The sequence below is a fragment of the Phragmites australis genome, chromosome 8 (assembly GCF_958298935.1).
Source record: "Phragmites australis chromosome 8, lpPhrAust1.1, whole genome shotgun sequence".
Classification (NCBI taxonomy): domain Eukaryota; kingdom Viridiplantae; phylum Streptophyta; class Magnoliopsida; order Poales; family Poaceae; genus Phragmites; species Phragmites australis.
In genome coordinates this window covers 37,538,796-37,563,312 of record NC_084928.1, presented here as the reverse complement: position 1 = coordinate 37,563,312, position 24,517 = coordinate 37,538,796, and the positions used below count along the sequence as shown (strand labels likewise).

Sequence of the window (24,517 nt, the reverse complement as noted above, 5' to 3'; positions counted from 1 at the left end):
CTCCCCGTTCCCAGAGGAATGGTACGGCGAGACGGACGAGGACGCGCCCACAATGGCCTCGCTGTGGTGTCGTCGATGGGTACGTATTTTACATTAACAGTTTCGTTCGTACTATGTTAGTCTCTGAATATTTGTATTGATGTTTGTCACTCAGCCACACTGGGCCCACGAGCAGCCTCGCAGCGCGTACGAGCATTTTCGTACCCAGTTCGACAGGCTACATCCCAACGATGTGGTATGGGTGCCATACAGCGTTCGGTCTGTGCATACACGGGCAGGGTTGGGTTTGTCACCCTTGTGCACCCGCGACGAGGAGTAATGGCTCACCAAGGCGCCCCTTGTCTTCGACATCTACGTCGAAGAGTACTCACCGCACCGCGTCATGCGACAGTTTGGCCGTCGCCAGGCATTCCCGCTCGTCCCCATCCTTACCGTCCCCTTGCAAGTCCACAGGTACACTTACAAAATTATAGTTTGAGCAACCTTCGTTTCAGTTTGACTTACATTTGCCGTGGTATGAATGCAGGTACACGCGGAAAGGCCAGCCAGCTGGCAACCTCTGGGCGGACCGTTTGGCCCCTTACGTGGCAACATGGGCCCTAGCGCTACAGGACGTCATTGATGAGGCGCATCCCCACACCGAGGGGAACTTCAGGGAGTACCTACGGTGGTATGTACCACGTACGTGGACACGTGTCACCTACACCCCTGAAGATGTCTGGGCCCACGTCGCATCGACAACGGAGACATACCCGGTGCATTGGGACGAGGACGCCGCTTTAGCAGTAAGTAACTTTTTGAAGTCCGTACTCCATATTGAATGAACATAACCGTATACTTTAATTGTTCACTTTTGTTCGTATACACAGACAGATATCATTTATGACGTAAATAGGGATGCAGCTGCTGCCATGGACCGCGTCCGGCAAGGGCATCACCTAAGTGCGTCGGATGTTGCGAGCTTCATTAGACGGGTTTTTGACAAGACGACGCGCACCTTGAAGCTCACCTCCTACCGATCTACCACAGATGTAGCAGGGCCGCCTCCCAGGACGAGTGGTGTACACGCCGAGTCGTCTCGGCCGTTAGACGTGCATCGACGTCCTTCAGTGTCGGCTCCCACACGACCCCTTCTATCACGTCTTGAAGGGTCCGAGCAACATGGTACGAATTATACTTTTCAATAATATTGACCAATATCCTTTACTTATTGTTATTAAACATTCATTAGGTCCGTCTGCACAAGTCTCGACGCAGCCTCGCAGATCGAGCCCTGTGCGTCCGCAGTCAGGTACTCCGGGAACCCTTCTTCCTAATTTCTAATACTTTCAGCAAAATAAGTTAGTACTATGCTCAGGTTACTTCGGTAATGAGGCCGGTCCGTCTTCGGCGGCCCCACGCCCTACCCCCCCCCCCCCCCCCGCAACGTACTACGGCACGTCAGCGTGGCCTTCTTCTGCTGCACCGTCGTACCACGCAGGTACAATTATATATTTTTTACTACTACTTTCAAAACCATATTGTTCGTACCTAACGTGATTATTTGTTCACAGGCCCCTCCAGCCAGTACACATAGACGCCTGCCGAGCCTTCACAGTCCTCCTACCCTAGTCAGGAGGATGAGGCTGGCCCCAACACCGCATACGACATCGTCCGTGACTTCTTCGGGGGCACACCTGACTACGATGTCCTTCAGCGGTCCCAGGTTTCCAGTGCACCGCTTCGGACACAGCCCACGCACAACGAGCCCTCAACACCGGTGGTCCCTACTAGGCCTACCAGACACGTCGGCCCACCTGACCCCCTCACCTACTCCAGGGGTCACATGAGGGTTAACCAGCGGCATCGGGACCACGATGGGGCGCACGGGCGACGGCAACGAGGGAGGCATGAGTAGCATTTTACATTTTATGTAACTAACATATGCATATTCGCTTCGTGATGTACTCCTATGTATTAAGACACGTTCACTTTGTATGGTCGACTTAGCATTTCATAAATGCATTCCATATTCAGACACGTTCAATGAAGAAGTGACCACAGCACTAAACTTTAACCATGACTTGACAACACATGCCTCCTGCCGCAGGCTTTAAACTAGATGTGACAACACTACCCAGCTTTTTCAAATCAGTAAATGACAACACGGGTACCAATAAACGTGGAATCTCTGACCATGGGCAATGACAAAATGTTCCCATTCTTCAAGATGGAATCCGATGCTCCTCCCACCAGCTACGCCCATGCCCTCACTCCTTTCTTCAAGAGCGAATTCAATGCTCCTGCCTCCCCCAACTATAAATAGCCGAACCTCCTTACGGTGAAGCATCGCTCATTTCTCATATCTCTCAAGTGCAATGTCTTCCTCAGCTCCATCAAGCCCACCAAAGAAACATTGGGGGACTACCATACCTGAAGGTCTCGAACCACCAATGTGCTTCTGTGGTGACCTTTGTAAGTTCCGCGAGTCACAGAACATCTCATACACCTATGGACTGCGCTTCTTCATGTGTGCCAACTACGAGTATGACAAGCCTCGTCATGCAACAACTGGTTATCGACTGGTACGGTAACAGATATCCGCCTCATCTCTTCCGATTACGCACCCTCTTTTACTAACCGCTCATCTTGTTCTATTTGTTCAGTCCCCTCCACCGCTCTGTGATTTTATTCAGTGGCTCGACAATGAGCAAAATGACTCACAGAAGCTGTGGGTCGACATGAACATGAGCTGGAGAAGGGAAGCCTACGCACGTCGGGAGTACGAACAACAGCAAGAGGAACTTCGCCTCAAGCGGGAGGAAGAAGAGCGTATGAGGAAGGCGGCGCACGACCGTACCGTGGCTCAGGCTCAAGAGGCTGAGAGGGAAAGGAAGCGGGAGAGAGCCTGCCGTGCTAAGGCGGCAGGTCCTGATGCCCTCCGAAAGTGAAAGTATCCTAGATGCAGGCAGTAAAGAGTACCTAATGTAACCCGACATACTTTCCTTCCCTAAGGTATGTTATGATTAGGATCGGCGCACTAATAAGTAGGTCTTAGTGCGAACCGTACATGCCACCTTTATTTCCTTATTGTGTCGTCGTGGTTACAGTGTATTGTAATGTTTTCACCATGTGTTCAATACTATGTTTGTCCTCGTTCCCACCCCATACCCACGTAAAATGCTGCAACTACTAATTACTAATTTTTTTCTCCCGTTATTACATAACCTACTCCAAATTTAATTTCTTAATTTCCTTACACCCTTTCCTTTTTTATTTCTTTAATTACAAAAATTATTCATTTTTAGAGGATAAAATGGAAAAAAATTAATTTTACAGGAAAAAATGGCCCTAACCGCCCTCTGAGAGGGCGGCTAGGGCTAACCGCCCCCTCAGAGCCTAACCGCCCTCTGAGAGGGCGGCTAGGGCTAACCGCCCCCTCAGAGCCTAACCGCCCCCTGAGAGGGCGGTTAGCCCCTCTTGTCGCCCTCTGAGGGGGCGGTTAGGCCTACCGCCCTCTCAGGGGTGGTTAGGACCCGTAGCCGCCCTCTCAGAGGGCTGCAGCCCCCTGAGACAGCTGCGGGCGTCTAGTTTTGCAAATTTTTTCACCGGGAATCTATTTATTTAAATTTTAACTCAAAAAAATATAAAAATAAAAAAAACTCGAAAAGAGGAAGGGGCAAGCAAGCTGACCGTAGGCCCGTCTTGGTTGGCTTGATAGGGCAGCCTGGCTTGTGCCTGAAAGGAAAGAGGAGGTGGCACAGTGGGCTGCGAGAAGAGAAATGAAGTCCAGCTACTCCCTTTCCTATTTTCATCTCATGTCCTTTTTTTTTACTTATATGATACGGATACATGCATGCATTGCACTTAAATATGTGACAAAATGTCGTCGTACACGGCGATGCCAACCATTTGTGGGAGGGTGGCACCAGCATCAACACCTCACGGGGAACTTAGCTGAGCAGGAAACGATTATCCGGCTTGGCCAGAAGATGGCCGGCCACGGCGCGGTGGCGCTTGGTGCATGCGGAGATGCGCGTTGACGTCAGGCCGAAGAAAAACCATCATACACGTAAGGTGTAGCAAGGACGCTCGGTGCTCACCATATTTATGAACCCAAGAGAGGAGCAACAGATGGACAATGTGATGGTAAGGGGCGGAGAGATTGGCTGACATCGGGGAAGAAGATGTCGCAGGCTCGAATCCGGTGCGGAATCGGCGAGGTTTGCACGAATCGTTGCCGAAGGAATCCCCAGCAAAGATCATGACTTCTGACCTCACCTGAAAATTCCGGGTCACAACTCGGAAGTTTTGGGTGATCCAAGCTAAAATACTAGAGAACCCTCGGTCGGAATCTCACCTGAAATTCCGACCACTCAGAAGTTTCGAGTTAATCCGAAACTTTCAAGTTAAGCAAAAATGGCAAACAAATAACCCCTGTCCGAAATTTCACACGGATGTTTCGACAACCAAAAAAGTTCCCGACTTAACCTAGAACTTCCGAATTACTATTCATTACACCTTTTCTTTTATTTGTTTACTTTGATGATAACTTGAATATTTTGTAGTTAATTCATACGAACTTTAAAAATTATGAGATCAGTTGCGTTTGCTTCGTATGAGTATGAACTACATGTTAAAAATGTTGGAACTCTAGAAATACTTTTTTTATAATTAATTAATTAAATGTGTTTCGGTTTAATTAAATCACAGTTAATTAATACAATGCCATAAATTTATGAAACTACTTAGACAATTCATGTTATGTTCAGTGATAAGTAGGAAAAATAATGTCATAATGTGTCGCATTACATTTTGTTCATGACGGTGCATTATATGCTTATTGTGATTTTTTTCTACTCTTTTAGTGAACGACGTACCGGAGAGTGCCAAGATTTTTCTTGAGAAGGTTTTGTGGTTGATCTTGATTTGAAGCTAAGAAGAAAGGCAAACATCTAAGCATACTCAACATATTACTTTGGATTATATGATGTCTAATTTGATAAATTATACCTTAAGTATGTTTGCATGTTAGTGAGTCAATATCGGGATTTATGGGTAGAACCTATATTGATGCATTACTCTACCTTGTTTTTTTTGTTGATGATCCATTTCCTTGTCGCCTGAGTTCAATATAATGTGGTATAACTTGTAAGATAACCGAGCAATGCATAGTTCCTCGATAGAAGTCGAGCGGTGGAAGGTTTTATTATTCGTGAGCATAGACTTTAATTATTTTCACAATGATAATAATGTTAGGTTGTTGATGTTAGTTGTATGAGTTGTGAGGATGAGATGAGATGTATGCGGTGCTAGGGGTGTCTTCTGCCTTGAAGTGGAGTTCCCCAGGGTAGGTTGGGAGAGGAGCCTGGACGCCATAGATTGCTTGCATCGTTTAAGCACCGATCATCGATGCCATTGACTTTAGTACTTTTCCGTACTTATCACATGTTGCATATGAGAATGATAAGCTAATTATCATACGTCGTGCTGACGCTTGCCGTGCGTCCCTATGACACGTAAGGGAAAAAGAATAGGAGAAGTAAGGTGGCAGGGAGCCGGAGGTGTCTGGGACACGCTCATGGTAACCCCAGTGCCACAGGGGCATATGCAAGTGGGTGATTCTGGGTACGAGAAAGGTTGATATGAGTACGCCTTTTGTGGACATGTGTGATCGCACAAGCCATATGGTCATCAAGTCGTGTGGGTAAAGAAGTACCCCTGCAGTGTGTAAAATCAATTCGAATTGCCACGCTCTCGGTCATGAGCATGCTTCTGTCCATCCGCATTGGTCGTCTCGGTCATGAGAATGCTTATGTCCATCCGCATTGGTCGTATGGTCACGAATATGAGATGATGATATGGTATGCTGGTACGTGGTTGAGCTGATTCTATCCACATATATGTTTATTATGGTTCCAATTACATATATATTCATGTTGAGGATTACATGATAGAAGGATATATTTGTGTTTAAGTATAGTTGCTCACACATTCGTGTCAAAGTTTGCTTTTACATATGAATTCATTTAACCATGTAGCCAATTCCTTACAATACCTCAATGCATCATTCCTGAAGTCGGGTTATTATATGTACCTAATATAGATTAAGTCTTATGAGTACCTTCATACTCACGCTGCTTTTTTTTTAGGTGGAGTTAGGTGCCGACTACTCTAACCCCGGTCGATTGCCTTGTGGGCAAATGACGCCACCGGTTTTATTTTCTTTATTTGTTTTTCGCTATGATGTATGTATGTTAACGCTAGATGAAATCTTGTCTTTTGTTAAATGTATTAACTTGTAATCTTATGGATTCTAGTTAATCTTGATGTTGTGATAATCATGTTGTTAAAGGTATGTGTGGGTAATAGCTTTTATGGGAATTACCAACGCATACATACTGGGATTGCCAAAATTGGATTTAGGTGAATCATTGGCGGTTACGATTGTTGTGATGAGATGTGGATTAGTATGTGGCGTATCGTGAGATGGACATGTGCTAGCTCTCATCTTGTTAAATGATCGTCTGTAATGATTAATTCAAATACAATTTGGACGGGTCCTAACACTAAGGTTCAAGGCCATGCGGAGCTCGGCCTAGCGGAAGAGCGCCGATGACCGCACGTGGCCGAGGAACGGTGATGTCGGCGGCGCAAAAGTAGAGGAGGGCAAGGGAAGAAGGAGCTAAGGAGAGAGAGTGAAGAGTGAGATGATGATGCGGATGCCATGTGGCAAAAACCCAGGTGATGTGGCGTCTATGTCAGCAAAACCAGCTTTCTAAACGGCTAAAGGTCTATAATGTGCTAGATTTATGAATGTATAGGTCAAATAGACGATTTTAAAGTTTAAGAGTTGTTCAGATAAACACGATAGTTTAGAGGAGTAAAATAGTTTTATTCCCTTTCTTTCCCTAGTCCATGCTACTAGTACGAGGATTTAATATCAGCCGCTTGATATTTGCACCGCTTTTCTTTTGTTTTAATTCCAGCAAAGAAATAAAATGGTTATACACTAGTAACCACTGACTACCAATGATACTTAATTACTTTCTCAGTTCAAAAACAACAGGCTTGTTTTGTTTGGACTCGATCTTTGAAGTTAAATTTTAATTAAATGTTTCTCACAAAATATATCATTTATAACTACAAATATATATATAGTGTAAAATCATTTTAAACTATGAATCAAATTATATAATTTTTATACACTAGATATTCTTATAATTTAATTAAATATTAATTAAAATTTATTTTTTTCAAAATAAATATATTATTATTTCTGAACGGGGACTACTCACCGCTTTACTTACTCAAAATGGTTTAATTTTACCGTCTTGTTGCTAGCTACTAAGCATGTCTACGTAAAATAACCAGATGGTAAATTAACTTTATGTACGTCTCACCTGTAATTGAAATGAGCAGCTCGATTTTCTTCTCCTATCTAGTCGAGTCATCTATACGTACGTGTGCCTTTGAAAATTAAATAATCTTTTTGGGATATTCTTCATTATCTCCTGCATGCATCCTTGTCCACAACTCTGCATGCCCGGGCCCACCTCAATCCTGATCGGTAAAAACATCTGGACCAATATTTTCCCGTGCCGTGCGTTTTGCAACACTATATCATCATCATCTCAAAATACCATGCATCGCAACTTAATCTTCCTGGAGCAGAATCGAGGTGTAGATCCATGAAAGCAACACTATAGCTAGTCATATTTTAATTTCGATGAATATGCATGGTTTGTCATATTCTTCTAACTTCATCACCGGTTTAGTCGAAAGACGACTCAAACGGATAATTTGATTGCCTACCACGAGATCTCAAGCTGGCCCATAACATATACTTTAGCATGCTCAGGTTTTTTGTGGAGAGAGAGAGAGCCTGCATAGCACCGGTAGCGGAGAAAGGGAGATACGCTTAATTCCACCGGTAGCAGTAGTTTTCACAATTTGGTTTTCCGTTTTACATGTATATGGAGCCATCAGCCATGCAGTATGATTTACCCATAAATATCTGCATTAGTTTATTCCTTTTTTCTTTAGATATGCATGTGCGAATGGCAATGAATCCTTCTCCCTCCTCGCCTCCCTCCCCTCCCTTCGCCCCAAAAATCTCTCGCCACTTGCTCCCTCTCCCTCCTCGTCTCCTCCCGCCTCATCCGTGTCAGGAGGTGCAAGAACGAACTAGAACACAAATCAAAACAGAAAAATTTTGTATAGAAATTATAGTACTGTATTGATAAACTGGACCGAAAGATCCAAAAGATGATCCAAAGGAAACTACAACCACTATACTTATTATTCATCCTTATCTCTTACAGAATCTCCACCAGCCTTTTATGGTCCAAAACTTAAATAAGATTATAGCAAATGAAGTTTAATTAGAACTAAACAACACGGTTCAGCGTCTGATAACAACAGGCGCGGGAATTAGGCGGCAAAGCAAGCGTGGAGTCATCTTGAGCCGTTGGATAGCTCACGGACGTCCTCAGATGGACCGTTACGGTCTGAATTCCTGACAGCCCGGTAGTCTGCATGTGCGGCCCCGCGCGCAACACCTCCGTCGCCTTGCCCCCCACGAGCTCAGCTGTTCGCCGGATTCTCCCCGCGCATGATAATTTTATTTTCATCTCTTTTCCTGTTGAGTTTTCCTGGCTGCCTTCGATGACCCGGTCGCCGAGAAGCGGTTTTTAATGGCTCCTGGGCGATCCCGGTGAGAAAGGCGGGAGCTTTCCGCGAGTTCGACCTCCTGACTCCTGTCTGTGTTGTCGCCGCCCGCTCCGGCGCTGGTTGCTTCCGACTTGAGCTCCTAAAGCGCGCAAGGGCCAACATAAGGTTGCTCCTATTTCTTCGCCGTCTGGTTCAGACCAAGAGAATCGTTCTCCGATGTCGGTGCTATCTGCAATGCAATCAGATGCTTTTGGAGCATCAATATCAAACCCACCCACAGGGTGTACCTCCCCTGTGTCATCAGATGATGGGAATAATATTCCTGCATTGGTGAGTCGAGATGAAAATTTGCCTTCCCAACAAACAGAGATCGATCAGTCCCACAAGGTATTATCCCTTCTACTGGGCAAACATAATGAGTGACCATGTATATTCACTCAGGTCGGACGTGATTCCATTTCAGGAAATAAAGCAGGACAACAGCGATGGTGATTTATCTGAAGAGGATTCCTCAGGAATGCAAGAAACGAGTTTGAAGCCGTTTGGGAAGACAGTTATCATCCCAGACCCAAGGAAAGCTTGCTCCTCAGATGGAGTGCACGGAGATTGTGAGCGAAGCACACAATCCTCGAACCAGGAAATGATGCAAGCATCCTCAATTGGAGGGATTGCAGCATATACTGCACCTAATGGATGTCATCTTGCATATAATTCTCTCCCATTCCATCTTGGTGAATCAGGAGATGCTAGGATTGCTCCTCTCCATGTATGGTGGCCATACTATGGATTTCCCATTGGCCACCGGAGAGGTCCAAGTACAGGTTTGCATAATGAAGCTACCTCTGAGAATGAGACTGGAAAGAGCCCTTCGGTTGAATCAAGTTCAGACTCCGTGAAGACGATCCCCATGAACTGCAAAGTTTTCGAGTCGCGGGGTACAATCCAGATGCCGAAGTCAGCTTCAAATTTTGAGCTGAAACCGAGTGTGAATTCGGCCTTCGTAAGAGTGAAGCCGAGCAGCAGCGGAGATCATTCGGTAAGGGGATTTGTGCCATATAAGAGGTGTAAAGTTGAATAACCCAAGTGGATATTTCTCTGCAGCTAATTTAACAGAGATTAATTCTGAACAGCAGAAACGTCCTTGTTCCGGTGTGTATACCATTTTTCACTTGCAGAGAGGCAGAGGTTGGCTGTGTATGTGTATTAGCTACCTGCCTTCAGCCTAAGAAGCTGCAGGTAGTTGCTGTTAAGCGTAGACTGAAGAAAGTTATTAGCAGTTGCAGCCTAAGAGGAAACCAGTTGTGGTCTGTCGACTATTGACGGGCGCCAAAAGAATAGCAGGGGAGGGAGTCATCGATGAATGGAACAACGCAGCTGTAAATCTATGTAGAGTATTCTCTTAATGACATGTATGCAAATACGTACGTAGCAAGGACGACAATGACGCAGAAACCAAAAGAGCATGCAGGAGGGAGCAAGCAGGTAGTGAAGAAGAATGCATCATCAGCCAATCTATTCTTGTTATCTGCCGACCAAATGTGCCTCTGCCAAGACGATGACCACCATCTCAGTTGAGCAGGCAGGTTACAAATTCCCCTCGGGGTCCAGCAGCACTAGAAGGCACACGAGCAAATTCCCTCCCCTAGGACTAGCAGGTTACAATCTGTAGAAATGAATGCATCGCCAAGTTTCGACAGGCCAGGCCACTCAAAATACAACTTCCGGTAAGCAAGTGCTCAGGATATGAATGGAAGGTTGAAACAATGGACAAACAAATTCCTAGCCTAACCAACTGGCTTACAAGCAAGCAAAAAAAAAAAAAAAAAAAAAAACTCTCAGTGAACCGACTAATTGCCTTACAATATGATCCATAACCAGGTTCTGACTCATGAGTGGGAGTGTATGTAGAGAGCGCAAACAAAAATCAAGAATCTGAAAAACGCTACAAACTCGAGTTTTCCAACCCAACGGATCGACTCACATCTTGTACATGTACTTGTACAATACAAGGTATAAAGAATGTTTATAAGCAGCACCATCCCACCAAACATGTGCGGTAGAACATCCCAGCCTAGGTACAAAAATAAACAGAAAGCAAACACACAAAGCAAGCTCCGTCCCGTCCCAAGGTGTAGAGCACAGGCCCATGCAAAAAATGTCTTGCCCTTGTACGTGTATATATATCTGCAGTAAGGTGCACAAGCACATGACCTCTATAATACAATACCTGTCAAAATGCACTCCACTTGTCGGTTCCATGTCTCGTCGGGCTGGAGGTCTCTGACAATTTAAACGGCCCAGTTCCAAAAGGGTCGTCATCATCAAATGAGTAACCCTGGCTGTGATAGTCGGTACTCTTCATTGAATCAAACCTTGCAAACGCATCGGTTCTGTCATGGTAGCTGCTGCTGTTCATGGAATCGTACCTCGTGAAGCTGCTGCCCCCACCCTGATCTGCAGTGCTGCGGAAAGAATCAAACCTTGCAAAGGTGTCATTACCACCATTATCAGCATTGCTCCGGAAGGAATCAAATCTTGAAAAGCTGTCATGCTGTGCGGAAGAATTGTTCTCATGCATGCCAAAGGAGCTGTACTGCGACATGGTGTCGAATGAATCGTCTCCTGCTTCGCTATACCTTGGTGTGAAACTTGAGTTGTACATTGGTGTACTCGGAACAGAAGAATCAAAGAATCCCTTTTGCTCTTTGCCATATATGCTGCTGGCGGTAGGAGATTCTGCTCTGCTTGCGCCAGAATCAAACAGTGATATCTGCATTGGAGTGCTTGGAAAGGAGTCGAAGAATGGTTTTTGCATCGGTGTACTTGGAACCGAATCAAATACTGATTTCTGCACTGGCATACCAGGGACGGAATCAAAGAGCGACTTTTGCATCGGCGTACTTGGGGCAGAATAATCGAAGACTGATTTTTGCATCGGTGTACTAGGGGCAGAGTAATCAAAGACGGATTTCTGCACTGGTGTGCCTGGGACAGAGTAATCATAGACAGATTTCTGCACTGGCGTGCCCGGGACAGAATCAAAGAAAGGTTTCTCCATTGGAGTACTGGGAACAGAATCAAAGAATGGTTTCTGTTCCTTGCCAAAAGAACTACCAGATGAAGAACCCCCAGTCCTTATAGGAGGAAGACCTTGTGGCCCAAAGAAGAGATCTGAATCACCATTCTCGCCATCCTGAGAAACAGATCACAGAGGTTATTGCTAGATAGAGTGGTATCTCTACAACATGACACAATGGCACATAGCATGAACATAGTCCAACCTTATGACCGAAGTTCCATAGGGAGTCATTATCAATGCCATGGTCAAACGATGGGACCTGAGAATGTCTATCATAGGTTTTATCACCATGAACAGGGGAGTCCATTGCTCCACGGTTACTGTAAAATTTAACATGCAATAAGATAGCTTAAATAAAAAGAGGGACCGACAAAATACTATCCATGCCAAATTTTCAGCACAAAAGGTGTTGTTTAAGCTTCCCTCCCAACAAAAAGAAAAGTGTCATTACAAGCTATTAATATGTCATATTTCCAGTATGCAAGAAGCATGTTTCACCTAGAAGGTTCAGGAATCGAATTTCCTATTCCAGATAGATTAACAATATATTGAGTAAACAAAGCACTGGCAGAAGGTTGGCTTATAGGAGAAACCACTGATCTAATAGTTTAAGCAGTTTGTCAAGATCATGCTCAAACTTGTAACATTTATTCACCAAGAAAATAGACACGGAAGCTTAGCTGCACAGGCTAAGCTTACGGTTCTATTCCAAAACAGATGATAAAGTACAGGCTCCTGTTTTTCTAGCAAGAGACGTGTATATTTCATATAAAATGAAAACATAATCTATACCTGATACTCTCAGTGGCACGTGGTGAGACATCATTTGTTTCAGATTGCTTTTTATTAGGTTCATCAGTATAACCATCCTCTTTGTTCTTGACAGCACTAACTGGAGGAGTTTTTGCTGGCTCTGGTTTGCTATTGGATGGTGTAGCTTCAGTTTCAACTGCCTGCTCAGCAGCAGCAGCAGATTTATCACTCTTGTTGTCTTCTTTCTCTGTTGATGCCCCATTCGTAAAAACGTTACCATCTTCAAAAGTAGGCTGACTCTTTTGTACAATGGGAGGCTCCACTTCAACTGTTAGTTCCTTTATTATGGAGAACCCTGGAGAAATGCAAGTGGAGTAACATAGTTCAAAATACAAATGCTCTACAAGAACACGTTCAATAATGGAGATGATGGCAGAATCAAGATTCAAGCTAGCATACCTTCATCTCCAAATCTGTCCCATTCTTCATCCCATGCAGCAGCTGTCTCTTGTATTCCAGGTTGCCAACCTAAAAATGAGATAAGTATACCACTCATCATTGTGTACGCCCAAAAAAAACACAAAGTGAAGAACAGACGAAGAAAAGCAAAGAGCAGGACCCCGTTAGCAATTGGGATCAGATGAAGCCCTAAAACAAATTTGGTTTCACAATGAATATCGCATGGCCTATCTGATGCAACAAGACTAACAAGAGCCATTAAGACTGTTTTGGTGAACATAGATATTATGATGCACAGCAAAATTATCTTAAGGTTCATCTTGCATTAGTTCAAACCTGACATACTGAAAAGGCAGTGTACAATATTAATTCAAACAAGAGATGGAACCAAAACAAGCAAATGTTGGATAAAAGTCAATAAACAAACAAGATAGTAGCAGGTACCAAACGGAAGCTCCACTAATGTAGTTGGCTTAGCTCTCAACCCATATCTCTTGCACTGTTCATTCAAGGATTTCACAAGCTCCTCAAAATCAGATTGTATCTTATTAGCCCGCTCCTATAAGCAGAGGAAAAAGATGGTCAAATAACAGATGTACAGCATGACACAAGGAAAGATACTAGAACCAAAATACAAACCTGAAGCTTTTCATCATTTTCATCCCCTTTTTGCAGTTTAACTATGGAATTATAAATTTCCAACTTCTTCTCCTGTAAACAGAAGAAATAATACGTTCACAGTCCAGATCTCAACCATGATTGTTCACAAGTTTCTAGTGACCTGGGATGAAATCACAAGTATACCTGGATCTCACGGAAAGTAGCCTCATCCATTGTCAGCTTTGATGCCACATCTCCAACCTTCTTGCACCTCTCATCATATTTTGCTGCAAGGGATTGAACCTGAATATAGAATTGATCGGATCTGTGAGATTTATGTAAAAAAAAGAAAGAGAACTAAGAGTGGCCACAGTTACATTACATGTCATTATACAACAAGAGACTTCATAGGACATAATTGAATTGCAGCACAAATGAACGCACTGAACTTCTGGGTTCTACTAAAGCAACATATGATTCCAGAGAAACATTGACATTTCTACCAAAGATGGATTTTGTGACGTCTAACACTTGCAACTATTCCAGGAGCATGTAACACAAGAAGGTGGTACAAAACTACTGCTTGATATGTCAATATACGACAGGGCAACAGTGCAGTTCAATATGATGAGGACTGAGACACAGGAGATATTATTTTCATCGATCTTTTGCTTCTGCCATTTCAGAAACCACGAAGAACTTCCACAAACCATTAATGGCCCAAAAAGGGTGGAAAAAGAAATCGCTGAGCTTGTTTCTTCATCGAGGTTACAAAAGGACATTACCTCGTGTTTATCAGCAGACATACTTTCTGAGACTTCATTAAGCCTGTTATCACACCTACTCTTGTAAAGAATCTGGGCAAAATAATGAAAATAAGTCAAACATGAGTACATAAAACTAGCACAGATGAATAACTCATGCTAAGCCACGTAATATGTTTCAGCTAATGATAAAGGGATGGATGTGTCAAGTTGGTACGAGATAGTTTGGCAGTTAGGATACGGCAGATCACTTATGAACATGACAGTGGTTGACTGGAAATGCTAGTTCAACACCAAAACGAGTAGAAGATAATGGGAAATGAAACTTGAGATTAAAAAACTGAATCGAAATATATGTTTGCATTCACATAGCAAGGCATATTGCTATAGAGTACTTACAAGCTCCTGCATCTTGGTGCGATAGAATTTGGTCTTCTCTCTAGAATCCAGGATTTCCTTTTCCAACTCTTGGACCTTCATAAAAAATATATATATATGTTCATGATACCACATCCGGATAGCCTAAATGTGCAGAATTGCATGAAGCTGCAAATCCATATTGCAGTTCTAAAGATGAACAAAGATATTGATGAAATGTTGAAACAATGTTCTGAAAATAAATTTGTGTGCCATAGAATTTTGTCTATGGTCTGCTCTTCACATTTTAACCATTTTCTGCTTGGGACTAAAGGCTTTGTTGTTCTTGCTGGCCATTTTCTGTACTATCATGAAGCACTGAATAATTAACAACCATGTGATGCCTGAGCTTTTCAAAAGAATTTTGAGACCATAGGCAGCATAGAAATAAATGATACTCATAGTACAGCAATTGTGGAAAATCTTCTAAAATATTTGGATTTCCTTTTTTTTCTCAAATTTTAAGACATGAAGGCTCTTGAAATATTTCGACTAAATAAGAACATAGAGGAACATACTTTCTTATCAGCTTCTGAAGCTTCCTTAAACTTTGCATCCAGTGCATCTTGCTCCTCCTTGCTGAGCTGGCCAACTAGATGTTTCTCCAAGACGGGGATCTTTGGCTTTTGTTGCTCTGCCTGAACGGTATCATCAGCATCTATAGAAAGAGGTCCTCGAGGTGGTGGTTTCATGGATGAGGGAAGCATCCCATGCTGCGGTCCTTGCATTGCTCTACTTGCAACTCCTTCAACAAGAGTTCAGTAAGAACAACATCATTGACAAGTGACTTCCTTAGAAGCCGGTAATAAAAAAAATGGACAGAACAGTTTCTTTCGGGCGAATACCAGCACTTGGATGAGGAGCAGGGCCACTAGAGTTTTCTGCAAACTGGCCAGAAGAGGGTAGTGAAGTGCCCTCAGCCCAAATATTATCTAGTAGTACATCAGGAAGACGACGATGCTCTCGGTGCCTCTCCATTAAGTACACAGCAGTACAAAATTCCCTGAAAGACAGCATCCCATCCTTATCCTGGTCGGACAAGTCCCACACCTTCCTTAAGATATCTACAAGTTGATAGGAAGATTTTTTTTTAGACACTTTATAAATGAGAAGAACAGGAACTCAATGTCAAAAAAGATTTGAGCATTGAAGTAATTCAAAGTAGAAACAAGAAGATAGTAAATATGGAACCCTTCAACACACTTTGTCATTGAAAACAGCACAAATTATAAGTGGAAATAAGGAATATCATAAGATTGTGGTGCCGCATCGAGATGCTCAGTTTCCAAGAATATAATGTCAGGCAAAGAGAAAACACTGCTTCAACAATACGAGAAACAAAATGTCAATTCAACGTGAAGCTAACAGGACGAAAATAACTGAGCAACTATGTATATATGCACACAGAAGATGTGTTGACAACAAGCAGTAGCGCACCAACAGTTTCAATGAATTTGGCTTCCACAAAAACTAAGATTGCATTTAGTAAATCATCCGAAATGCCAAGTTCCACAGAAAAAAAAAAGGTAAGGGGCCACCTACGAATTATAAATGACCATTTCAAACTAACAATTCTCCTTTCACACACAAATAGATGTTTCTGCATATTATACTGCGAATATAAGAATCAACTAGCTATTTACTTAGATTGCTGAAAATGAAATTCATAGAATCATCAACAGAAAGAAAAATATAGATCACACAGGTCATGAATTATGGCAGCTAGAAAGAGCAAGAGTATACATAGAAGACTGTATAGAAACATGTGTATACCTCTTGGTAGTCTCCAACTTAAAAACAGATTCCTTGCCTCTTCTCCAGTGATCTTCCCATCTCGATCTCTGTCTACCTTGATAAATACAATCATATATTTCCTGACATCTGCTTGAGTGATTTTTGGCCATGGGACCTGAGACACGTTTGGATTTGAAGGAATTTGTTCACCAGGACCATTAGCACTCACTGATCCTGGAACGCTTGGTACAGCATTAAATTGGTTTTGCCTAGGAGCTGGCTGACTTTGTGGCAACTGGCCAGTATGAGAAGGAAGCAATGACATTCCCTGCATGGGACCAACCTGCACTGGCTTAGGGGGGTGAAGAGGTCCAGCAGCTGAACCAGGAGCTGTAGAACTGGGCAAACTATTTGAAACAATGGAGGGCAAAGATGAGTCTTGTTTTGCTTGTGGAGTTGCAGAGAAAGGGTCAACACCAAAAATTGAGTTAGATGATAATCCATTCCCCAAGGGTACCAATGCCTTAGAGTCATTAACAGATGGTTGTGAAGACAACAAGTTTAGATCGGTCGAATTTGCATTCGCAGGTGTGGTAGCAGCCCGCGTCTGAGAATTGTAGCCTGCTACAGGAGTTGAACTCTGTGCTGATATTCCCACACTACCAAGGCTGGCTTGTGGAGAAATACCTCTGGTTGGAGTTTGCGAGGTCGCACCCAATGGACTTGCATTTCTCTTACCACTAAACCAATCAGTCGATAGATTCGCTGTGGTTGAACTAGTATGATTTAGCCCACTTGGGCCACCTCCTACGGGTGGCCTTGAAGCAATTCCCTGAGCAGGAGGAATAGTGTTTGCATTTGGAGGATGTGACGGCCTTACAATATTACCAGGTTGAAGGACTTGTGGATTTGACAATGCACTAGGAAGTCCTTGTGATCCGTTTATAGCAGGATTCTGTTGACGAGAACTTAGTGCTTGAGTGGCATTCGAGGGGCTAGCTACACTGGTTGTCTGAGGACCAGCGGTTGAAATGTTTATCCGAGGAGCAGGAATTTTTGCAGCAGCTGGACCATATAATGCCGACCTAACAACATCAGGTGTTAATTCTCGGCCACTCTGCGCTACTGTGACAAGTTTAAGCGAATTGTAGAAATCTTCACGCCCAAGAAAACCAGTTCGATTTTTATCAGCATACGTCCAAATCTGAACCAGAGAAAAAATAATACAAAGCCATTAGTTAAAGTATGCAAAATTGCAATCTGCAACTCAATAGTGTTTGAATTGCTAATGATAACAGCATTCTAACAGACTGTAAAGTATATTCCAATAAAACAAGTCCAATGTGCAGTTCATTGCGCGTCCAAATCATGGGCATGCAACCATTTCTTCCAGCTATCACTTGAACCACACCAAATGTTGGCAAATTATTACAGCAAAAGGTCGACAAGTTTTGGAACCACAAAGCAGCACTCGAGGATATCATCATGCTTCGAACGACAAGTCCTCTCGTCTAGATTCCAAGTTCAGAAACTACAAAATCACTAGGTACACCACTAAGGTGATCTCCTACGAAAGTTGGATCCTAACAGCATAACAACTTGATGCCACTCACATGTAAAGTCCCAATATGTGAGCTAAACCTTGGTTCTCTACACTAGCTAATGAGAACACCATAGAAACTTAAATTGATACTAATCCAGCCTAAATTGGATTGGTAGACTCACCAAACAACGGTGCAACTAAATTACGAGCTAGAGTACCTAACTACGCGGCCGGATCAAAGCACGAGTACCAGACATCTAATTATCAACATGAAGCACTGAAAAGCAACTAAGTTGATCTGCTTAGCCGGTATGAAGCGACTAAAAGATCCACACAGAGACATCCAGAATGAAGAAAGCAGTCTCCAAATCTCGACACCTCGAGCTCGCGAGAGCTCCAAATTCGGAAGCGCCTACAAAATCCATCCCACGATTGGAAGCGCGCGGTGGCTCCAAGGGCCCAGATCGCTACAGACCAACAGGGGTGCGCACCGAATTGGTGCGGGGCGTGGAGATCTGAAGGTACCTGTGCTAGGACGGGCTGCGGGAGGGCGGAGCCCTTGAAGAAGGCGACGGCCTCCTGGCCGCTGATCCGGCCGTCGCGGTCCAGATCCGCGGCGCGGAAGTAGGCGTCGAACGCCGCCTCCATCGCCCCCGGCGGAGGCGGCGGAGGACGGGGGCGTACGGATTCTCCGGTGCGGGGAGGCGGGAGCGGTCACCGGCGGCGAGGGCCCCTGGCCGGCGAGATCGGGAGGAGTGGGTGCGTGTGTGTGAGGGATGTCAGGAGGAGAGATGGTTGGGGGTGGATTTCGCTGCGTTGGAGTTCTCCGGGCCTAACCCTTTCTAAAAATGTAGCCGTACAAACCAGATCGTAGGTTAACTATACGGTAAAATTGCTTATTTACCATAAAAAATAAGATAAGATATATTTAGTTTCGTTATCCATTCTTACTCACTAAAGTCTTTTCTCATTGTTACCATCTATTGGATATATAGAAAAGATATATTTGTCCTTAGAGAATAGGATGATGGTCTCTGATACGTCCATCAGCAGCTAATCGAAGTTTAAGGACGATTTAGAGAATGAATCTTAGGATGTAGAAAAAAAATACTTTTATAGGGTTTTTGAACTTGAATATGGATGAATAGATCGGATATATGAATTTATGAAGTCGTGTTGTTTGCAGATTATTAGTGGAGCTACATAGTTACATTGTAACTATGATTAGGTATAAAAAAAGCCAGAATTAATTTTTTTTAGTGAATATCAAAATTGTAGATAATTTTATGAGATTATTTGTTGTGTTAACTATTGTAGAAAAATAGATATGAAAATAAAAGGTGATTGAACTAAAGCGGATGTATTAGTGTTGTGGCTGTTTTTAATACTATTTAGTTTAATATTTTCACAATACTTTCTAACTAAAAAATATGATATCTTAAATACAGTTTCCATATAACAATGCGGCTTCCTTCTCCAAGCCGTATGATGAGTCACCAAGTAGTAGAAAAGTATATAACAAAATGATTAGTCACCAAGCAAATATTGTCCAATTGGGATGATATTGAGATTGAACCAAGAAAGAAGACGTACGCCGGGGGTGGTTAAGCCAAGAAAGAAGAAGATGGGGACCTCGTGGGAAAAAAAACAGCTAATATAAGCTGGCATCCAGTCTAATCTCTCTCTCTCATCTCTCAGATGAGGAGATACCAACAACGACAGCAACATGATAAATGGAGACCAGATCTGAATCCCTCCTCAATGAATAAAAGGTTACCACTTGCTGATCAAATTCTCTCAACTCCTTAGCCTTCTTCCACTCAAAAAGAAATTAAAAAATAACTTCTACCTTCTTCTCGGAGAAAAGATTCATCTCCAAACAAAAAAGGAGAAAGCAAATAATAAGATGAGAATTCGTCAGCAGCCGAGCCGGGCACACCTGTCAGCCACCTCAGAATAGATAGGATAGACCTTCTTCACTTTCTTTCCTTCAAAATGAAGCAGGTTATTACAAAAAGTAAACGTTAGTTACTATGTGTGTGCCTGTTAACATAGTCAAAGGTAAGAAAGACTTGTACATACATATATATGCTGCTTCTCTTTGACCAACCAAACGGCCTAAACTAAACCAACTTAATTAAATACGCAACAGATGGAAAGCTTGGTAGTTCAGTTGATTATTTGGACCATTCAATCAATCGGCTAGTATAACTGGATGCCCTCTTTTCTTTTTATCGGATTAGTGGATTCTTTCACCCACCCAGGATAGGTTTCAATCCAATTCAATCAATCATCTCGTTTCGTCCGTGAAGAGAAGAATGAGCAGCAAACATGCAACCATATACAAAGCAGAGCAAACAGTTTTCTTTTCTCCCAGGTATGAAAGATGGATGAAAATATCCATGAAAACACAACAGCCTCAGACGCCAGGAACTCGCCAATGTGCTTCTTCCATGCTGTTCTCTGCTGGACCGGACAGCATTCAACAGAATACTAGTTACTTATCTCTGCAATGAAGCAATGGCATGTCTTCTTCCATAACATAGCAAAATCATACTACCAATTGACAAGGAAGAGAAGGTTATGGCCAAGATGTCAAATGCTTCTCATGGTTCATGCCCCACAATAACAACATGCATGCATCCTGGGGCCATCAGCAAGGAAAGGTATGGATATTTTGGACATGGAAATGATAGGTTGCAAGACAAATTTTCTTTGGAATTGGACTGCCGATACACCACTATGCCCAAGCATGGTGATTGGAAATATTAGTAGCTTCTCAACTCTATTGTAAAAGTTCACCCATAAAAGGCTATGAAGTTACTACAAAGTAGCGTTGGTATTAATGAACAAACCATCTGAAAGAGCATTCATCAGTGAGCTAATGATCAAAGTTTGGAAAGCATTCAATAGCAGAACTGCTTCAGTGATGCACTTTAGATACGACGAGGGTCAGACTTTTACCAAATTAGTTCACTTGAATGTATACTAAGATCATAGCTGTTCAAAAGCAGGCTCACGCATCAATCATGTAAGGATTACATTCCTTTGATAATAGCAACTTCTAAGCCTGCCATAAAATCAATTGCTTTTTCTAGTGGTTACAAGCAAAACACTAAAGCAAGTACACTGGAGTTAATTGCAATAGGAGTTCTAGCCTGTTATGACAACCCCACACATGTCAAACAATTGCAAAGGGATCAAATACTCAGAGAAGACAGTAGCCATTACAAGTTTAGTATCTGAAGAGCATGGTTTCACTGTGCCACTTATTAGAACGATATGCATGACAAGTACAACTACATGAGTTTGTCACAGTACCTATCACTAGTGACGTAAAACGGGAAGAGCAGAATAGAAACAATTCGGTAGAATACCCAGTAACTTATATACCATAAAACACGCACATTTGTATAAAAATCAAAGCAAAGGTGGGATCTACCGAGAGAGATTACAACATACAAAATCTCACAACAAGCGTAGCTAAGTCAAGCATCTGCTGACTGCACGCTAAGGTACCTCGCTAATCAGCTTTCACCGAAGCAGAGGTTTCAGCTGCCGAAGGAGAGGAACACACGTTGTGCAACACCTTGCTGTCGGAAGAACAGTGAGATGTTTTCAACTTCTTGAACTTCCAGACAGATGTAATCTTCATTGGCGCCAAACGGTCAACTGAGGCCTTTGCATCTGCAGGACTCACACGCTTTTCTGCGCCATTTCCATTTGACTTTGATTCATCACGTCCTATAGAATGTATAGGGGGTTCTGATTCTTTCGGCTCTTCTATTTCTTTACTACTATGTTGGTTCAGAAGCAGTTCCTTTCTCTTGATCTTCACTTTCCGACCAGCGCTTAAGTTTCTAATGCCAGCTCCATTATCAACAACATCGGTAATCTTTGCAGTGTGCCTAGATGAGTCTTCACCACCATCATCAGGATCCTCATGCTTCAACAATGGAACAGTTCTCTCACTAGATTTCCCTTCAGAGCATCCATTAGCTAATCCGCCAACCTCAACTGGCGCTTGAGTTGAAGAACCATTGCAAGCATCACCCACACCGTCACCCTCACCAGGGGCAACTCCATCTTTGCCATCACCGGTGGTGTTGCGGGGCCTCTTCGGTCCAGTGTGAGAGATTCTCGGTGAGCTATTCATTGCACGGTGCAAATTGCGGGCGATCTCTTCATCGGACTCCCTGCGCCTCCGAGGCTTGGGAGCATCCCCCATAGCTCCTCTGCCTTGCACCCTCCCATTGGGCTTGTACAACAGCTTGACCTGGACATGCTTCTTCCTAGACTTCACCTTGAGCTGGAGGCCATTCCTATTCCTCGACGCGCCTGTCCTGGAAAAGGAATCGAGGAACTCCATGGCAGCCCTAGCAGCGGCTCTAGCCTTGGCGGCCACGGCCGCCTTCTCCGCCGCCGCGGCGCGGGCAGCCACGGCAGCATCGGCGGCGGCGGCGGCGGCCGCCCTGGCCGCCTCGATCATTTCCTCGGGCGAGGAGGACGACACGTTCGCCGCGCGCGCCATCTCGCGGAGGCGGGCAGCGAGATCGCCGGAGGCGAGCGGGGAAGGGAGGGCCTCAGCATCGCAGGCGGTGGCCGCCGTCCTGAGCCCGGCGAGCAGCCGCTTCCGCGGCGGCAGGTGGGTGTTCAGATCCGACGGCTCCATTTCTAGATCACAATTCCGACCACGCAGGTCATCTGGCCGAGCGACAACAAGATCGCAGGCAACCAGCGATAGGATAAGCTAAATCTCCGCATCCATCTCCTGAACAAGGCAGGTGAGGTGAGGTCCTAGCAGGCAAATAAATAAAAATCGTTCCTTTAGCATCAGAAACATCGAAATCTGCGTCGAATTGGATCAGGAGCCGCGCATGTACCACCGAATTGGAGTGAGGGGGATGTGGGGGGGGGGGGGGAGAAACCCTACCTCGGGGGCGCGGGCTGGATAGAGATCGATGGGGAATTGGTGTGGATTTGTGTGGTAAGAAGAGGTCGGCGCTGTGTTGTGACTTGTGAGAAGGAAGAAGAGAAAGGGGAGGAAGAGATCAGGCAGGCTTCAGATCAGAGGCACAAAGTTTTAACTAGTCCGCAATTTTTCACCTTGGTGAAAGTTTACCACGAACCTTTGATAATCCAAACAATTCTCCAACACACCACACGAACGATTTTCCACTGTTTCCTTTTTAACTCCCATAAGTTTCTCTCCAAAAAGAGAAAATTGTCGGCCAGGCCACCTCTTCACCATGCCAACGTCACCACTTCTGAAGCAGTGCCCCAGCCCGCCTCCGAAGCCGACGCCCACCCGCCGCAAATGCCATAATGTCGATGTCTCCTCTGTGCGACGGAGCGCACGTCTGGCAGGGAGGATGTGCAGCTTAACATCAGTAAGAAGCTGGGCCTTGCTGCCTCTGATCTCACACCGACCGAGGAGGTGATACGGGAGTTCGTCTCCCTCTTCTAGGGCCCCTGCCGTCAGAAATCATTGTGGCGCTCACGGCAATTTTCAAGCTCGACAACGAAGACGCAGAGCGCAACAACTCAGTACTTGTGCAGATCGTGGGAGAAGACATCGCTAACCTACTTGAGGCAGCGACCTGGGATCAGGAATGAAGTCCGCCCTCCAGTTTGTCACAATCGGGTTGCCCAGCAGAGCCCTAGATTTGGTCATGTTACGTGAACATAATTTTTACCACGCTAAACAGCCTGCGCGCTGCACCTGCATTTGGGTCTCCTTCAACTGCATGACCGGGCGTTGTGCTGTGCACTCTTTCGTTGCCACCACGTATATCTTTTTTCTGACATGATATAGCCTAATGTCGACATCCCTTGCTGGAATGTAAAAGGTTTGAACTCAGTTGTGCGCCACTCCACGGTCCACGAAACCCTATCGTCCACTGTGTGCCACCTCATCTGGACTGTGAGCTACCTGAGTGTATACTGCCACATGGGTTACATCGCTCCTGAAAAAGGAGATATTGTCTATAAATTAAAGAAATCTCTTTACGGTTTGAAGTAGCCCCTAAACAATGGTACAAAAGGTTTGACTTATTTATATTCTCTAATGGTTTTAATCGTTCTGATTATGATAGTTGTGTCTATTTAAAAACTATTAATAATTTAGTTATTTATTTTCTTCTCTATGTCGATGATATGTTGATTGCTATAAAGGATAAATAAAAATAGTCAAATTGAAATCACAATTGAGTAGTGAATTTGAGATGAAGGATTTAGATGCAACAAAGAAAATTCTTGACATGAAGATCATTAGAGATGGGAAAACTAGCAAGTTATATCTTAGTCAACAAGGCTATATTACAAAGGTCATTCGTCATTTTAATATGCATGATGCAAAAACCAGTGAGTACTCTATTAGCTACGTATTTTAAATTATCTTTAACTTTGTGTCCCGAATCAAATTATGATATTGAGTACATGTCTAGAGTTTTATATTCAAGTGCAGTTAGTTCACTTATGCATACCATTGTTTGCTTTCATCCTAATTTATCTTAT

General features: G+C 43.8%; 3 protein-coding genes across 4 annotated transcripts; 1 reads left to right on the top strand and 2 right to left on the bottom strand.

Annotated features, from left to right (window-relative positions):
* The first annotated feature begins 8,810 nt into the window (after positions 1-8,810).
* Positions 8,811-10,058, top strand: LOC133927444 (uncharacterized). The gene is made up of 2 exons (XM_062373910.1): positions 8,811-9,039; positions 9,116-10,058. The coding sequence occupies exons 1-2, from the start codon at positions 8,869-8,871 to the stop codon at positions 9,728-9,730; spliced, it is 786 nt and encodes a 261-aa protein (XP_062229894.1). The 5' UTR covers positions 8,811-8,868; the 3' UTR covers positions 9,731-10,058.
* Positions 10,059-10,607: 549 nt separating this feature from the next.
* On the bottom strand, positions 10,608-18,844 carry LOC133927443 (uncharacterized). The gene is made up of 13 exons (XM_062373909.1): positions 18,527-18,844; positions 16,498-17,662; positions 15,570-15,788; positions 15,243-15,469; positions 14,707-14,781; positions 14,329-14,400; positions 13,748-13,846; positions 13,583-13,654; positions 13,388-13,502; positions 12,944-13,012; positions 12,524-12,839; positions 11,934-12,051; positions 10,608-11,845 (listed from the first exon to the last, which is right to left on the bottom strand). Exons 1-13 carry the CDS (start codon positions 18,647-18,649, stop codon positions 10,883-10,885), a joined length of 3,633 nt encoding a protein of 1,210 aa, XP_062229893.1. The 5' UTR covers positions 18,650-18,844; the 3' UTR covers positions 10,608-10,882.
* Positions 18,845-21,235: 2,391 nt separating this feature from the next.
* LOC133927442 (uncharacterized) lies at positions 21,236-23,244 on the bottom strand. Of its 2 annotated transcripts, none has more exons than XM_062373908.1 (2): positions 22,935-23,244; positions 21,236-22,772 (listed from the first exon to the last, which is right to left on the bottom strand). In XM_062373908.1, the coding sequence occupies exon 2, from the start codon at positions 22,671-22,673 to the stop codon at positions 21,525-21,527; it is 1,149 nt and encodes a 382-aa protein (XP_062229892.1). In that variant the 5' UTR covers positions 22,674-22,772; positions 22,935-23,244; the 3' UTR covers positions 21,236-21,524. The 2 variants fall into 2 exon arrangements, with proteins under 2 accessions (XP_062229892.1, XP_062229891.1); XM_062373907.1 differs by having other exon boundaries at positions 21,236-22,798; positions 22,935-23,243.
* Positions 23,245-24,517: the final 1,273 nt, after the last annotated feature.